This window comes from Cheilinus undulatus, linkage group 24 (assembly GCF_018320785.1).
Source record: "Cheilinus undulatus linkage group 24, ASM1832078v1, whole genome shotgun sequence".
Lineage (NCBI taxonomy): Eukaryota > Metazoa > Chordata > Actinopteri > Labriformes > Labridae > Cheilinus > Cheilinus undulatus.
Window position 1 is genome coordinate 10109797 of NC_054888.1, and position 18297 is coordinate 10128093.

General features: G+C 38.4%; 1 protein-coding gene across 2 annotated transcripts in view; it reads right to left on the reverse strand.

Moving 5' to 3' along the window:
• Window positions 1-317: 317 nt before the first annotated feature.
• The window catches only part of nlgn4xa (neuroligin 4 X-linked a), a 175805-nt gene continuing 157825 nt past the window's right edge, over window positions 318-18297 (reverse strand). For both annotated transcript variants that reach the window (XM_041781976.1, XM_041781975.1), the window contains one exon: window positions 318-4234. In XM_041781976.1, the coding sequence (XP_041637910.1) occupies window positions 3340-4234 (895 nt within the window). In that variant the 3' untranslated portion in view covers window positions 318-3339. The remainder of the gene's footprint in view (window positions 4235-18297) is intronic.

The following is an 18297-nucleotide window of genomic DNA, read 5'->3' on the forward strand; positions in this document are numbered from 1 at the left end:
TAAAGAAAAAAAAAGGGCCAAATAAAGTATCCAATCAATGGGTTAGTTGAGAAACCACTCAGCTGATTAAGTGATCGTTGCAATAATCACTGAATGCCACTCTTGACTTTTGAACTGCTATACATATTCTGCATACACATTAACATATCTCCACTGCAATACAAATGAAGTGCCATCCAACGTTTTATCCAATAATGTCACTTTTTAAGATTTTGCAGCATTGGTAAAATTACAATCACATTCTCACACCCAACCATCCAACTCCAATGAAAGTCTCCTCACATTGTGGTTCTCTTTTTTTAGAAAATACTGTGATATTTTATTAAAAATGTTGCAGAAAAAGTTTATACAGGTGTCCAGCCAGAAATATCTCTATTATCACTTAAGGCAAAACCGCAAACAAATATAAGACAAACTAAGGATTTTCAAAGTCTACATTAAAACCCTTGTTATCTCGACTGGTTTAGGGACCAAATGGCAAGAATATATCTTTTATATAATTTACAAATGTAGCTTAAAATCTTCAGGATGTTCTTCCATTTTTTTTTGTCATAGGATGCAAAACAGAAAGAGTTAATGGTTGTCATTTTATAATAATTAATAATATCATTAATATTTACACTCATTCACTTGCTTTTGTAACCCAAAATATCACAAGCCTGGCACAATACTTTACATATTGCTAGCATATGACAATTTGAAATATCTAACATATATTTCTTTACAAACATATCCAACTAATATCGATACAAAAATCCACTGCCTTTTTTAGGTCTAAATAATACATTGCTGGTCACATTGTAAGCTCAGGCAGTGCTGAGATTGCAAGACAGAAAAAGCCCACAAAGAAAACTACCGGGAGCATAACAGGATGACGGCAGGTGATGGGATCAAGTCGGTGGTCGTTCCCAGACGGGTCTGAAAATGGAGAGTAAAGCTCTTCCTGGACATGCAATGTCTAAAAGAGTGGAAAGAAAGCAACACACGAGACGCTACTGGATGGGATGGCCTGCAGACGGACACTGTGCAACTCTCCGAGGGTGGGATTGTGTTCGCATTTTGGTCTTTCAGTGAAAAATAAAATAAGAGATACAGTCGGCACCAGGGGGAACGCCAAGGAAACGTCACAAACCACAATTCTGAAGGGCTGCTGTGCACCCTTTTGCACTATAATTAAACTTTCAAGGCCAAATTTAACGGGTTTTATTGTACTGAACTGAGCCAAGGAGACTTCCTGCTAGAGGACAAGTTTGGTTCCAAATTCTAGATGTGTATATCCATTTTAAACACTTAACCCCATGCAAATTCAACATTCAGTTTACCTTATTGAGACAGTGTTATTCCATAGACTGTCCACACCCTGATATCCAGCGCAAATTGCACCCTGTCTTGGTGAATCTTTACATGCACATTGCACACCTTGGCTTATGCCAGAAGGGCCACTCTACACCAAGTCCACTTCCGACAGAAGCGCTTCCAGGTCAAGCTGAGTGGAGCGGATTGACCTAAACAGGAAGTCAAGCATGATAACTGCTAGGGCGTTTCAAAATAAAGCACCATGTTTAGACTGCAGATGGTTTATCCCATCAGTGGTGACGTTTCAAGCCACTCTTACCCAGACTGTGGCAGAGGACTGCACTGAGCATCTGGTCAGTTTCAAAGTAAAACGCAACGTACAGATCTTTCATCCCAATACTATATTAACATAACTTTAAATCAGGATGCAAATCAACACTGAAAGGCAAAGAAATACTGCTGTTTTTTTCTTTAATACTGCCAAAGTGATCTCATGATCACGCTGCCCTAGTCTCTGGAATTGCCACAAATGTGCAGCACAAATCATGGTAATTAATCATTTGCCAGCATTCAACGGGCTGATCGCTTCATTCACTATTACGCAAGAGTTGAAAAGTCTGATCTCTGGCAAATCACTTGCACTGCGATGGCCAATCAGCATGGGGATCCTCTAGTGATGTATTTCATGTGTCACCAGAGGATCTCTGAAGGAACATCTGAAACGCCAGATGTGGGAGAATGAAGCCCCTCCCCTCTCAAGTCTTTTGGGCACTTGCAATTTGACACGAGTGGAGTAAGTTACTTGCATCAATTAAAGTACACGTGAATAAGCGATCATTCGCACCTAGTGTGAACACAACATTAGGGTATCCCTTGGCTAAACCTAACCCTTTTAAAAAGCGTTTTTTTCCCACAGGTCAACCGATTTACCTCGTGTTGTGGTGATCAATATCCCTAATGACTTAGACCTCCTACTACATGTCTAGACTGATGAAGCGAGACAAGAGTGTAGAGAAGTCTTATAGTCAGCTAGGAGGCTAGCTGAGCCCTTTTAACCGCTTTTCTCCCTCCCCCCTTTTGTCATAAATACTCTATTTTTCTTTTCACTTTCGTTGTCCTTCAGTCCTCTTTTAAAAGGCAAAACTTGTACCAAATGAAGAGCCAATCGAGAGCCAAAAAACTGGCTTGTGTTACTGAGATGAGCCAAATGATGCAGATCACTAAAAAGAACTGGATTTCCCATTACAACGAGCAAGGCTGGATGGACATCAGCAGTAGGAACACAAGCAAGATCAGGGTTTACGGTCACAAACTGGACTGAGCCAAACCAAACCGGCCCTCATATGAGCGCTGCCATTTCTGACATGATGCCGACTGTATCTATGAAACAAAGGTCATAATCAGAAAAAGAATGAAGAATGTTTCAGGTATATTTACACGCACTAGAACAGAAAATTAAAAAAATCTCAGCCAAAATAAAACAATAATAGGAGGAGCTCTTTGAATATTTTCCTTTTTTAGATTTTTAAAATTCCACGCACAACGATATAGCTTTTTTCTCGTTTTCTTTTTTATACAAAGTTTCATAAATACATTTCAGGCTGGGGTGTAGAATTCTGTGCCCAAGTCTAGACGTCTGCTGCAGTCCCAGACGCTCGATTGTTGCTTTTCAACAACGATTGCCATTGTCCTATTGTTGTATTTTTATGGCACAAAAGCCTCTGAAAGGCTTCACACTGCAACTGTTCACTCTGTGTTGTAAGAATATTAACAGTCATCCCCTGTTTGCCTCGTCTTTTGGTAAAACTCGTCGAAACCTTCCATGGAGCTTAGCTCCAAATAGAGTTATTACTATAATAACATTCACTTTGAATATTTTCAGAAGTTCTTTGTCATTTATACTGTATATACTTTTCAAGAAGGCATGGTAGCAAAATAACTTCTGCTGTGTCTGTGCTTCACACAGTTTCATCTCATCATGTTTGCCTTGTGAGGTTGGTGGCTGGTCCAGAAGGAATCCGGCGCCGTCCCATCCCGGCGGAGCTATACCCGTGTGGTGGAGTGGCCGTGGGGTAAGTTGGTACTGTTCTGGCTGCCACCAAAAGTGTTGAAGTTGTGCAGAGGCTGCATGCCAGCCAGAGAGTTGGGGATCATGGTGATGGTGCTGGGCGTCATCAGGGGTATGTCGTCAGGTGACCGCCGCAGAGTCAGGGTGTAGTCGGGCGGGCAGGTGAGGCGCAGCGTGTCGTGGGTCTGCATGGACTCACACTCGTGGTGGTGCTCGTGCTCCAGCTGCTGCTGCTTCATCTGCAGCGACATCAGCTCCTCGCTCTGCAGGTGGGCCACGTCGTTGGCGGTGGAGGGCGTGTTGGAGGGATTGGAGTTGCGCTGAGGGGTGGGGACGCGCCGGTTGGACTCATGCCGCCGCTTGTCTTTCTTGTAGTAGAGCGCGGCGAAGGCGAGGATGTTCAGGAAGAGCAGCGAGGCTCCGACTGCGATGGTGACGCTGAGCTCAGTGGAGTAGTCCCTCTTCGTCTCGATCACCACGGTTGACTCGTCCGTCAGGTCACCGCTTTTGCGCTGGTCCGTCGTCTGTTTGGTGTTTGCAGGTGGGACCCCCGGATGGCGAGTAGTGGAGGGCCAGTTATTCTTACCAGGGAACCGTTTGGTGTAGGGGTAGGGGGTGGTGTCCTGTGGAGGTATTTTTGTCGTGGTTGACACATATTGAAAAAATTCATTTATATTGTGCAGATGTGGGACTAGTTCCAACCAGAAAGCCACTTTGGTAGCACGGTAGTGGTCCCGGACTCTAGGTTTGAGGCCGATATGAAGGTAGAGCTGGTCTTTGGGGTTGTACTTAGTCCAGGCGACCTCTTCAAAGCGGTTTGGTTTGGTGTGGATGAACTTTGTGTCCTGGGGGACTGGCTGGTTTGGATCCCTGAAAGAGGAAAAAGAAGAACAAGAGATGTAAATCAAAGGCAAATGCAATGCAAATGACATCTTATGAAGAGATGAATGGAAATGGTCTCTAAGTAGGCACAATATTTTTTCAAAACTCATCAAATACAGCAACTTGGTTGGTGACTTTACCCTTCAGAATGTCTTGATGTACACAGTTATCACTGGAGAGCCGAGAACAATAAGTTTCAAGACAACAATCCACTGAGAATGGAATGGGTTCCCTCGTTTTGGGACAGATAATACAGTATATCCCATCTGGCTTGGGGATGCCTTGGGATCACCCGGAAAGAGCTGAAAAGGTTGGTTAGGGGGATGGATGTCTAGGTTGACTGATTTAGCCGCTTCCACCACCACCTACATTAATACCTTATCGTGGAAAAAAAGGAGTATAATAACATATACAGATGTGTCTCGCTTAGGGATTTCATATATTGTAGACTTTTTGTCACAACTTTCTCCTGGCACATATTTGAAACCCTCTTAAAACAGCTCCATAACCCACATTTTTTAGCCTATATAAAACTTATCCCATTCAACAGGCTCAGGAACATTAGGCCCACCTTTGTTCCCTGTCTTTACACGACTGATTGTCTTGCAAGGTGTCCTGGCCTCCTGCTAGCTGGGCCTTTTTTTCTATCTATATCTCTGCGGGTTGCTTATATTCTACCACAACTGGGTGGACATAGCTGGTCTCTCGGTTATTTAAGTTCCAGTGGTAACACTTTATTTTGGTGGGCCAAAATACATAGTAATTACATAGCCTTTTTAGAGAAATAATCTAGTAATTTCATAGTAATACTGTAATTAACTAGTAATTTCTCACAAATAAGGTTGGAGTTACCTAGTGATAACCTGCACTGTTGCAAGCAATAGCTCAGAAATCTTCTATTATTAAGAAAACATTTACCTAGTAATAATGTGTAATTATTAAGTAATTCTTAATGATATTGTGGCAATGCTCTAGTAATTAGGGGGCATTTTATCCTTACCCTAACCCTTAAAGACTAGCACTAACTCTCATAATACTGTGGCAGTTCTCTGGTAATAAGATGGTATTGTACCCTAAGCTTAACCCTCTAGGCCTTTATGGCAATTCTCTGGTAATTAGGTCATATTTTACCTAAGCACTAACCCTTGTAATATCGTAGAAGTTCTCTGGTAAATAGGTGGTACTGTACCCTAAGCTTAACCCTCTAGGCCTAACCATAACCCTTGTAATACTGTGGCAATTCTCTAGTAATTAGGTGGCATTTCACCTTAAGTCTAACCATTTTAATACTGTAGCAGTTTTATGATAATTAGGTGGTATTGTATCCTTAACCTAACCCTCTAGGCCTCACCCTAAGCCTCATAATATTGTGGCGATTCTCTGGTAATAAGGTCGTATTTTACCTAAGCACTAACCTTTGTAATATCATAGAAGTTCTCTGGTAATTAGGTAGTATTGTACCCTAAGCTTAACCCTCTAAGCCTAACCCTTGTAATTTAGTGGCAATTCTCTAGTAATTGTTTGGTACTTTACCTTAAGTCTAACCCTCATAATACTGTGTCAGTCCTCTGGTAAATAGGTGGTATTGTACCCTAAGCTTAACTCTCTAGGCCTAACCCTAACCCTTTGTAATACTGTAGTAGTTCTCTGATAATTAGGTGGAATTATACCATTACCCTAACCCCTCAAGCCTAAGGCTCAACCTTTGTTATAATGGGGCAGATCTCTAGTAATTAGATGGTATTTTACCAAGTAATTTTATTTAAATTAGATGATAGTTTTTCTTTTTAAGTTGCATGTGAATTTGTGAAAGACTGTGTTCAGAAATGACCAAAAAATTACCCTAAAATTTTGGTGCTAGTCATTAAGAAACTATCTTAAAATTACATGGGAATTACAGGGGAAAGACTCACTTTGTTTTAGTTGGCAGACATGAAGACATTATTAAAAAAAAAGTTACTTATGAATTATGAAAGAAGTTCTAAGTTTTGAATTTTGAATGAAGAAATTACCTAAATTATTAAAGAATATTTTTAATATAATAATATTATATTAAAAAAATCTATCATCTTAATCCTATGAAATTTCTTAGGTAGTGCTTTACCAAGTTGCTTGATAATCCCCAGGTATGCAGAAATATCTTAGTTTTGGCCCATCGAATAACTTTCAACTAATTTTTATAGTTAGAGTTAGGTTTAAGATTAGGGTAGGTTAGGCATTCAGTAGGGAAAAGTACAATCCCTCCCAACGCACACATCCAGGCATCCAGGTGGTTGGGGTTAGGCTTAGGGTTAAGTACCACTTATGAAAGAATTGCCAAATCTTTTTGAGGAATTACTTGATGATTATTACATTATTACTGGATATATACTTCCTTAATAATACCATATTACCAAGTTATTCATGGGTAATGCCACCTTATTCTTTAGAAATTGCTGAATTCTTACACTTAGTACTATATATTTACTATGTCACTACTCTAAAATTACCTGTTAAGTAGTGGGCAATCAAGGCCCACTAAAATGAAGTGTAGCAATCAACCTGTGCACTCTCTTTACTCAGCTGAGCTTTGTTTTGTTGTTCTCCTCACCCCAGTTCTCCTTGTGGCCCATATTTTTTGGGTTTCTTATTCTGGTAGTGCTGTTTACACCTCTGATATTTTTGTATTAAACCTTAAAATTAAACAAAACCCTTCCCTTAGTTTGCCATGTCTTTTGAGCTGGGGTCATGATAAATTGGGGGCTCATCCGGGTTACGACAGAGGGAAAATGAGGCAGATTCGACCATTTAGACTGCTACAACATTAAGAAGCATTTCCAACTTTTAAAAACTAGCTGTTGGCTATTAAACAAACTTAACTGCAATTGATTTGAGCAGCAACTTGCCAAAATGATCTCCTTGGGCTTCAATTCTAAACTGGACTTATGGTAACTCTCCCTACATACATTCAGACACAGAAAAGATGCATTAAAAAGACATAAATTGACCGAAAAGATCATTCCTCTTAGCCACCATCCTCTGCATAATGACCATTTCAAACACGAGTTTAATTTAAACTGCAATTTGTCTCTTCTTAGATCACTTTAAAGCACCATTACAGTACAATTAAGAGTGTTACTGTCCATTAGATCCACTTTACACTCATTTATGGCACATTCTGATGAATTATTACCCTGAAAAGTCACAGCCTTTCCTCCATTTTTCCGCTCCCTCCACTCAAAGATAATGTGTTTCCAGGTGACTCACTATTCAAATGCATGAGCAGACAAAATGTTGGATGTCCTTTACACACCGATGAAATGTTTCCAGGTTAGTTGTCACATTTAGTAATATCCAATCTCACCGGGCGGGTTTTTTTTTTTTTTTTTTTTTTTTGTCTGGAGTGGAGGAGAGACGCCTCTCGAGCAACTTTTCATTAACTTTGGAGAGGAGCGGGGGAGTGAAGGCTAGACGGCAACCTTGGAGCAGACACACTGGAGTGTTTTGGGGATGGTGCATGTGCACGGAGGGGGGGGTTTTATATTTGAATGCTTAATATGAAGGGCTCATCTCCGGTCACGCATTGCATTTGAATATGGGGCCACCAAGGAGGCCCTGATGGAGTCCTGCTTCTGTATGAGAGATGAACAATCAGCCAGGGTGAGTCTGTGTGCGTGCATGTATATGATGTATGAATAAATAAAGATGAGTCCTGGATGTGCAACCTAATGTCCTCCTTTAGGCAAAGTTGTCTGACAAATAAGTGGTATGAACTGGAAGTAAAGCGTTTAAGGAAGTACATCTGTGTCTATGCTGTAAAGTTGCCTTCAAAAAACAGTGCTACAAATGATTCCCAAAACGTTACCGCTGGTTTAGACTGTGCTATTTCAGACTACACAACAAAAACCTTGAGGCGAGGCCAGTAAAATTCTAGCATGCCAGACTTGTTGAATCAGGGTCATAGGGCATCCTGGTTGCAGTGTTAGTCATTTTGACGATCTAATTCAACAAGATGTTTAACAATTGGGGAAAAATTGGGCTGGGTTTGTGCTGTCTGATCCGGCCTTTAGGGACACATATCAAAAAAGAGATGCACAATATTATTAGCAAGATACCGCCATTGGCAGAAATGGAAATTTCTGCTGTTATTCCAGCCAATTTATCAGTTTAACATATTGGCAGAATAAATCCTACTTTGACCTAAGGTATCAGTAAAATGTAAAGCTGTTCCACCAGGTATGGGTGGGTGCCTATGATGTCAAACGTTAATGGAGGCCCACAGTGAGCCCTACCAGACTATCTACTTCCCCACTCTTTCTTCAGCTGATTGACTCAGCCTCTCTTTGACACAAGATGCTTGGTGTTCTTTACAATAATTAAAGAACGTGACTTTATAGTATTCATATCAGCTAAAAGGAGTTTAGAAATATTGGCACATTGGATTTCAGGAAAAACTCAATATCAAGCATCCCCAGGAAGAACCTCGTAAATACATGAAGTGCTAACTTTTCGTTGTCGTTGTTTGGGTGCAAGGAATACATGGAACAAGTATGTATAACCTGGCACGCCAGATAGACTCTTTCACATTTCCGTTACATGGAATGTGTCTCACATCAATCTGGGCAACCGGCAATTGAAAGTGTTTGGGAAGGGCAGAACCTTTGAAAAACATCTCTAAAGCCGGGTATACACTGTACGATTTTCCTCTTATTCAGCCCCTGAATTTGAGTCGGACAACTCACTTTAAAGTCGGGCCGACTTTCAGTCAGATCGGACGTCGACCACGGCCTGACTATGAACTGGCGATCTTCTCCCGTCTAGTTAGATGGGACTCCTGGCATGTTTGATATTTTGGTCGTACAACTCTAGAAACTTCACAGTGAGAGCAGAAATGCGACCAAATTAAATAGCTTTAGGGGATTGTTTTCCCAACTTCACTCGTACAGTGTGAGCGTTCAGGTAGAGCATGGCTGTCAGACCGCATAGTGTGAGCACATAAATCTTGCACGATGGTCGTGCATCACAAACGCTTCGGACTCACAGTATGAGTTGACATTCTGCCACGACTATCGTAGAGTCATGATGGGACAGTCACATTCATTACAAGCCAATCGGAGTGACGTAGTTTCAGGCATAACTCTGCACAGTAGCAGTAGCTCTCCTTGTCTCATTGATGCTATACCATAGCTACATACAAGATAATCTCTTCATCAGCCACCATTGTTTACCGGCTTGCAGTACGGCTAAGACCAAGAACAATAGTTTCAGATTGGAGCTTTAAAAACTGTATTTATCTGCTGACATATCTAGCCAATCCATTGGCTTTTGTAAGGCTTATATATGTACACTGAGTATCAAAATTAAAGAAATGCTTTGTTGGCTAGCATTGCTGGCCTTCGATCTACCCTGCAAGTTGACTTCCTCAAGAATTGACACTCCTGCTTCAGTTATATCCTGGAATTTCATCCCTGGTATTCCACAGTCAACTCATAGTGGTATTCTAAGAAAGTGGAAGAGTTTAAGAGCAACAGCAACTTAGCCAGGAAGTAGACCAAGTAAAACTGGGGCTGTATTTCAGGATTAGGTCTAGGCCCCTTAGCTCCAGTGAAGGCTTCAGCATTCCCAGGCATTTTGGACCATGCTATGCTTCCAACTTTGTGGCAACAGTTTGGGGAAGGCCCTTTTTGATTTCAACATGGCTGTGCCCCAGTGCACAAGGCAAGGACTATAAAGAAATGGTTTTATGAGTTTGGTGTGGAAGAACTTGATTGGTCCACACAGAGCCCTGACAACTATACTGGCAATTCAACCAATCAACAACCACAAAGAATACTTGGATACGGCCCAAGTGCTGATGTTCTGGATTACCATTGCATCAAATATTGAATGCACCACTGCTTTAAAGCTTTGGCAGTATATAATGATAATCAGACTACTTCCTATAGCAGTCACATGTAAAGCTTCTCAGCTCAAACATCTCCCTAAGCTTCATGTGTGAGAGGGATTTCCTGTCAGGATGGAGATCAGTGTCAAAAAGCAAGCACAGATCCATACAGCATCCATCTATCCTTATAACAATCCAGTGTGCAGTCATACATCCACTCAGAGGACCAACTGAGGTTATGCTCCTGCAGAATCATCCCATTTTAAACCTACAGAGCCTGCTTGCTTTGAATGGGACGGATCTAAATCGAGACAAAAAAAGTGCTTGAGGAGACAAAGCTGACCGAAGACACCTGAAACAAAGTAATCACAGTGGTTTTGGATGTTGTTTCACTGATTTTGCACAACAAAACAGAGAAATAGGCAAGTAAATCTGCAAACAGAACAACAGAGCTGCAGACTCGGGCGATCTGCAGCTGCTTCTGTGTTTTCTTTGTTGATTTTCTGATTCATGCTGCAGGCCGGCGGCTTATTTGTTATAATGAAACAATTACAGACCTCTGCAAGTTCTCTTTTAAAAAGAAAAATCCAAATTATATCACCAGTTTAGTTTATTTCATAAGGCTTACTGTGAAAGTACAAGTTATTAAATATTTCATAAATATTCAATCAGAACCTGCAGTGAATTCGCTCTTATTCTAGCAGTTATATAATTATTACAGACCCAAAACCAAACTCAGTGAAACAGATATTCACTCTGAGATGAACAGGGCTGGTTTTAGTTGTTTAGAGGCCCTGTGCCCCTGTATTTATTGATGCCATTTCACCACATAGTAATCCACAAATTCAGCTTGATATGAAGACATGCAGGCTTTTCAAAGGGCTTGGGCCTTCATTTAGAGTCCAGTGGACCTTCACAGGGACTTTTTGGACAATCGACATCTACTTTAGCTTCCTGAGATCTGAGCAGTGAAACATGATCACAGAGTCTGAATATTCCACTTAAACTCGTAAAAGATTTACAAGCAAATTACCCTTTATTTTCTTATCAAAATCCCAAAAATGTGAGTATATATTCCCCCAAATTACATCAAGATAATGTAGAATTCCCCAAAACATCCAAATAAATTCCCTGAAATTGCCAGCACATTCTTGACTATTCATAAAATAAATAAAATACTACCATCCCCTCCAAAGAATTCACCATCTGAATTCCTATCAAAAAAAAAAAAAAAAAAAAAAAAAAAAAATCCAAATGTCATTTACTTATCTTAACCCTTGTGCCCTCCTCAAATTTACTACCCTCTGGACACCTTTGAGGCAAAAATGTACATGTACAAAAATCATTATCAACATTTTAACCCTTTAAATGCCAGTTTGATTATTTGAAATATTTTATTTTTACTCCAAAAAAACACAAAAAGGGAAATATTTTCCATAAAATTAATAGTAGAAAGAAGGGGCTTTGGTGCTGATGAGAGTCTTGGATGGTTCAAAGATTAGCAACAAAATTGATTTTATTTCATTTTGTATTTTTTATGTAGTGCCAGCTTAAACATAAGGGCACCTCTGGACACCATCAAGGAAAAAATGTACACGTACAAAAAACCTACTATTAAATCACCGTACATCAATATTTTTTCAACGTTTGTTTTCCTAAATCTCTTATACAACTTCAGACCTGCTCAAAACTACCAAACATTCAATAATTCTCAGAATTTTAACCATTTAATTGCCAGTTTGATTATTTGAAATATTTCATTTATTATTACCAAAGCCTTCTGTCCACTATTAATTTTATGGAAAATAATTCACTTACAAACAAAATAAAATATTTCAAATAATCAAACTGGCATTAAAAGGGTTAAAAGCTTGAAAATGATTGAATGTTTGGTAGTTTAGAGCAGGTCTGAATTTGTTAAAGAGATTTATGAAAAAAAAGTAGAAAAACATATTGGTGTATGGTGATTTAATGGCAGTGTTTTGTACGTGTACATTTTTGCCTTGAAAGGTACAAAATGCATCAATAGAGTATAACTGACATGTAAGAGCAAAACAAGTTGGATTTCAAAAATTTAACTAGAAAGAAAATTTCCTGCAAAATTCATGCCACAAGCTGTGAAACTGCCAACATGACCACAAATTCAAAAATAAACTTGAGAAAAATGGGCAAAAATGACAGAGGAGGGCATCAGGGATAATTATCTAGAGCATATCCCTTAAAAATTACAGTTAAATTCCCACAAATTTCCATTTAAATTCCTGTATTTTTTTCAAGAAAATTCATTTTTTTCTCATCAATTTCCCCCAAATTTATAAATATATTTCCCCAAAATACATCAAAATAATGGAGAATTCCCCCAAACATCCAAGTGAAGTTCCTGAAATTGCTTTTGTATTCTTGAAAATATTTACCCGAATTTCCAGTATTACCAAAATATTCCAAATTTCTTTTAAAAATCTTAAAAATTCAAAACGATTTCCCTCAAATGGTCCAAACTAATTCCCTGAAAAATTCATTATAGTCTTGGGGAAAAAAAAAAAAAAAAAAAAAAAAACACAACCACCCAAAATTTCCCACCCCAATACCAACTATTAAAAAAATAAATAAATAAATAAAAAACAGAATTTCCTTTAAATATCTTGATAATTCAAAGCCATTCCCTCAAACATTACAATCAAATTCTATAAAATGCCATAAAGGAGGAAGCTGGGGTGGAGGAGGTTAAGCTTTGGCCGCAGCAGCAGCATGGTGCATTAATGTAAGCAAGGATTAGTAGTACATCATATTCAATTGGACCTCAGGGTTCAGAGAAAGAGCTGTGATTGGTTGAAGGGGGCGGGAGGCTGGTCTGCTTAACACTCACTAGCCAAACATGCCAAATCAGGCCCTTAGTGACAGATCTCAGAGTCTTGCAGGAAGTGACCAGTCAAAGTTTCTTAATCAGTGCACCCTAGACCCAGGGGATGGTGGCCCTTTTCTTCAACATCCTGAGCAAATGAGTCATGCAAGCTTACATGCCAGCTTCATAAATACATCAGAAAAGTAATCAGCATTGAAATATATTATAAGATTACCACTGGAGCTTCACCATGAGTTTTATACTGATGCTGTTTAATCCTTTAGACATCCAAATGTCCTGATCGATGGATGTTTTTATACCGCACTGAAAAAAGACTTGTTTTGCATAAACTATGAATGCATAATAAATGTGCCCTCTTTATGTGTCACAACTTTTAATAAAAAAAAGTTATTGCACTAAACATCGGCTCGCTCTCTGGCTGACTTGGCCTACATTTGAGGCAAACATAAACAGCTCCAACACCATGTTCTGGCCTGTTTAGGGGGTTAAAATGAGGCTACGCTGCTGCCAATGTGGGACTTATGTCTTATTATTCATCAAATAAGCTTTTTATCATGACTGTTGCTCACTTTCTGCTGCCACAGCATTTACACAAAGCTATGCAGCAGTTTTTAATCCAACTTCCATCCTGCATTTCCATGTTACCTGCAGGTTTTTCTTAAATCTCATGTGGGAGGTGCAGTCATCCTGCCTGGAGGCTAACTACTACACTACATTCATTCAAAGATTGCCAGTTCTAACTAACTGGCAGTGTTTAGCAGCTTCAGGAAGATTATATATCATTTATGGTTCTTCTGTTCCTTATTTGTGTCAGAAAAAATGGATTGCAAGCTCGTTATTTTCACTTGAAGGTCATTTCATGCTTGCATTTCAAGACTTCTAAAATTCACAAGAATGACATTAAACCATGGACTAAAGTTGGATGTTTTAAGGGCAAAAAGTGAATAAAAACGCACAGAAAAAGCCAAAGTTTCATTATTTCAAGGTCATATCTTGCTGATTTAACCGCCTATTATGGTCATTGTAAAAACAAATAACAGTTTAATTTTCAAGACAAAACTTGAATGTTTTGATATTACAAAGTCTGACTTTTTTTTTTTAGAAAAATTTCAGAATTCTTGGGTTGAAACTGAACTGAACTGAAAGTTTACCATGACAAAATGTAAAGTTATAATAAGTTGCTCGGCCTTACTAAAAAGTCTTCTTTTCAATAAACTTTTCTGTGAGTTGCTTCTTGTGTTCTTTTGTCTTCCTGGTGTAATGGTAGCCAGGAATACTGGTTAACCATTGACAAAAAATTCCAGACACAGGTATCTTTATTCCTGTGTGTATCCATTACATGAAATATACTTTTCAATGAACTTTTCTCAGAGTTGCTTGGAGTGTTCTTTTGTCTTCATGTGTAATGGTAGCCAGGAATACTGATTAACCTCTGGCTGGACCTTTCAGACAGAGGTGTCTTTTTTCCTATGTGTATCCGTTACCTGAAATATACTATTCAATTACCTTTTCTGTAGGTTTCTTGAAGTGTTCTTTTGACTTCATGGTGTAATGGTGGCCAGGAATACTGATTAACTAGTGACCGGACCTTTCAGACTCAGGTGTCTTTATTCCTGTGTGTATCCATTACCTGAAATATACTTGTCAATAAAATTTTCTCTGAATTGCTTTGAGTGTTCTTTTGTCTTCATGATGAAATGGTAGCAAGGAATACTGATCAACCCGTGACTAGACATTCCAGACTCAGTTGTTTTCATTCCTGTGGGTATCCATTACCTGACTTATGCTTCTCAATAAACTTTTCTCTGAGTTGCCTAGAGTGTTCTTTTGTCTTCATGATGAAATGGTAGCAAGGAAAGTGATCACTAGCATCAGCTTGGTGGATTTTTGTTAAAATCACTTATTCTACATTATGTATTTTTGTTAAATAGTAATATAATTCTGCCAAGAGCCTGGAGATTTGTAGTGCAGTTCAGGTGATTATCTGTATTTAAATGAAACTCTTGGAGATGAATAGTCACCAAAGTGCATCAGCGCTCCACCTGTGCCGTAATCTTACGTCTCATTAAAACGGCTGGCCCCAGCCATAATGTAAGGTCGGCGCTCCAACTGGTGTCTGCATATGGACCCATACATAAGGCACTGCTAGCATGTGGCGGGGCTGTCGTCTCTGCGCTAACATATGTTGGAACAATATGCCACTACTCTGCTGCTTTAAAAAAAGGGGAAGAAGACAACGCTTCAGGCTTTCCACGGTCGACGAGCAGCAAAATACTCAGCGTGCTCGCTCATGTTTCCATCAAACAGCAATCTGTTGATGCTAACGTCGACAAAGGTTTAGGAGCTAAATCTGCACTCGTCTGGGTCTGACAGGTGTGTGAAAAGTGAGCACTCATATTTGCATGAACAGAGAGCTGAACAGCTGCTTTCATGGAGTCAGATGAGCTCTAATGTATTCAGTGTCTGACACCGAAGCAGCTTTAAATATCCACGGGTAAAGACAACGACAGAGAGGGCTGGTAATTTTAGAAAATAAACCATCAATTCAGCTTTTAAACATTTTGTTCTCACTTGGTGCGTTGTGAAAAACTGATGTCAAGATAAACACCAATGATGATATCTGCCTTTTTCTTACTACCCATGATGCTTTGTGTAGATTCTGAGTTTGATTTCAAAGTGGTGATTTCTTTGGTTGTGAAAGCCCAGGATATTGATAGGTCTAGGTTACATAATTTCAAAATAAAAGTCAGTAATAAAGAAGTTTACAGTAAAATAGATACATAATAGTAGTAGCAGTAGTAGTAGTAGTTATTAGTAATAGCAGATAATATTGTGGGTATGCAGTAAGTAATTTCATAGTAAAAGCCTGAGATAATACCAAAATTTCCAGTAAACAATTTCAACATAAAATGCAGGTATGATTATGGTTTTACTGTTAAGAATTTCATAACAAAAGCCTGGGGAAAAACTAAATTTAACAATTAAAAATTCATAATAGAAGCCAGGGATAACAATGAAGTTTTACTTTAAAACATTCACAGTAAAAGCCTAAAATATAAATGAAGTTTTACAATGGAATCTTTCATATAAAAGCCTTGGATGCCAATAGAGTTTTATAGCTAATATTTCAAAATAAAACCCTGGATGATAATGGGGGTTTGCTGTAAAGTCTTTCATGATTAAAAAGCCACAATAATAATAAAACTTTACAGTAAGTCCCGGGATAGGAAAAAAGATAGACAATCTATAATTTCATAATAAAAGTCCAGGATTATAATGAAGTTTAACACATTATACTTTCAGAATAAAAGCCCAAATTCTAATGAAGCTTTACAGTAAATTCTTTCATAATAAGAACCTGGGATGATAAGGAATTTTTACGGTTAATTCTTTCATAATAAAAGCCCAGCAAACTGATAAAGCTTTTAATTTCTTTCAAATTAAAAGCCCAGGATAGACCTGATTGTCTATCAAAATAAAAGCCTGGGATACAAATGAGTTTAAAATGATTTTAATTTCACAATAAAGCCTGGGATAGTGATAAAGTTCCATGATAATTCGTTCATAATAAAAGCCTGGGATCATGATACAATTTAGAGTGAATAATTTAAAAATAAAATCTTATAGTTAATAATTCCATAATAAAAGCTCTGGATGATCAGGAAGTTTTACAGTGTATAAATTCATAAAAAAATCTGAGGATAATACTGAAGTTTTACGGTTAATATTTTCACAATAAAAGCCCAGGATAAGAATGAAGTATTGATGTTAAAAATTTCATAATAAAAGAGCCTGAAATAGTAATGCAGTTTTAGAGTCAATAATTTCATAAGAAACACCCAGGAAAAGAATTACGTTTAACACATTATACTTTCAAATCAAAGCCCTAAATACTAATGAAGATTTACAGTTGATTCTTTCATAATAAAAGCCCATCACACTGATAAAGCTTTACAGTAGTTTCTATCAAAATAAAATTTCAGGATACAAATGAAGTTTTACCATCAATTTTATCAAAATAAAAGCCTGAGATACAAATAAAGTTTTCAATGATTATTTTCTCAATAAAGCCTGGGATAGTGATAAAGTTTCATGAAAATTATTTCAAAATAAAGGCCTGGGATCATGATACCATTTAGAGTGAATAATCTAAAAATAAAATCCTCAAAAATAAGAAAGCATTAAAGTTAATAATTTCATAATAAAAGCCTTGGATGAACATGAAGTCTTACAGTGTATAATTTCATTATAGAATCTGGGGATGATACAGAAGTTTTATGGTTAGTATTTTCATAATAAAAGCCCAGATATTAATACAATATATCTTAAATACCTCCAAAATAAAAGCCTTGAATAATAATGATGATTTAAAGTTAATTCTTTCATAACAAAAGTGCAACATAATACTGACATTAGAAACTGTGAATAATTACATAATTAAATCCCTGAATAATAATGAAGGTTTACAGGAAATTCTTTCATAATAAAAGCCCTGGACAATGATGAAGTCTTACGACGAACATCACTAAAAATGACTGGGATAACTGTGAAGTTTTTTCTTAGTGTAGCCCATTTCATTGCTGATGGGAACATGAATCCACTGAAACAACTCCAAAAGCATGAGTAGCTTTTTAGTCCCAAAGCCTGGTAGAAAATAAAGGACTTTCCCATCATATCAGTCTTAGTAATCTTCTATCTGAGTCTCTAAACCAGCCACCGCTCTCCTGAGTGACAAAATAATAGCAGCATCACCCCCATACTCAGCCCTACATAATCACAGCACCACTCGATCTCATTGTGCCTACATCCAAACTGCCACATCTTTTCTCCCTCACATCACAAAGTTTCAAAACATCCATCTGCGCTGATTCACAGCGGGAGGCTTTGCAAAGAACGCTGGAGACTTGTTGAAAAATGGCCACCCTCCCGGTGATGAATTTGCCTTCAGTCAGTGCTTTATTGGAAGCAGACTGTGAAAAAAGAAGCGAGAGAAAAAAGGAGCTCGTTCCCCGACGATCAGGCTTCAGCTGGACGGACGCCAAACGGAGAGCAAGGGAGCGAGCGCCACAGCCTGTGAAGCTGATCAAGACTTATTTATTCACCTTAAAGTGAATTTTCAGTATGACTAGGCTGCAAAAAACCCGGAGACCTAATCTCAAGGTGCGTGGAACAAAAACGTGATCCAAATATAAACAGGGAACAAATCCTCTCATAACACCGCCACAGCTCCAGAGGGGGATTTGACTTGTTTTATTAACCTTCACTTGATCTCTCTGAGTCACGGGGTTTATCATTTACACAGTGATCAGAATAAAACTTTCGCTG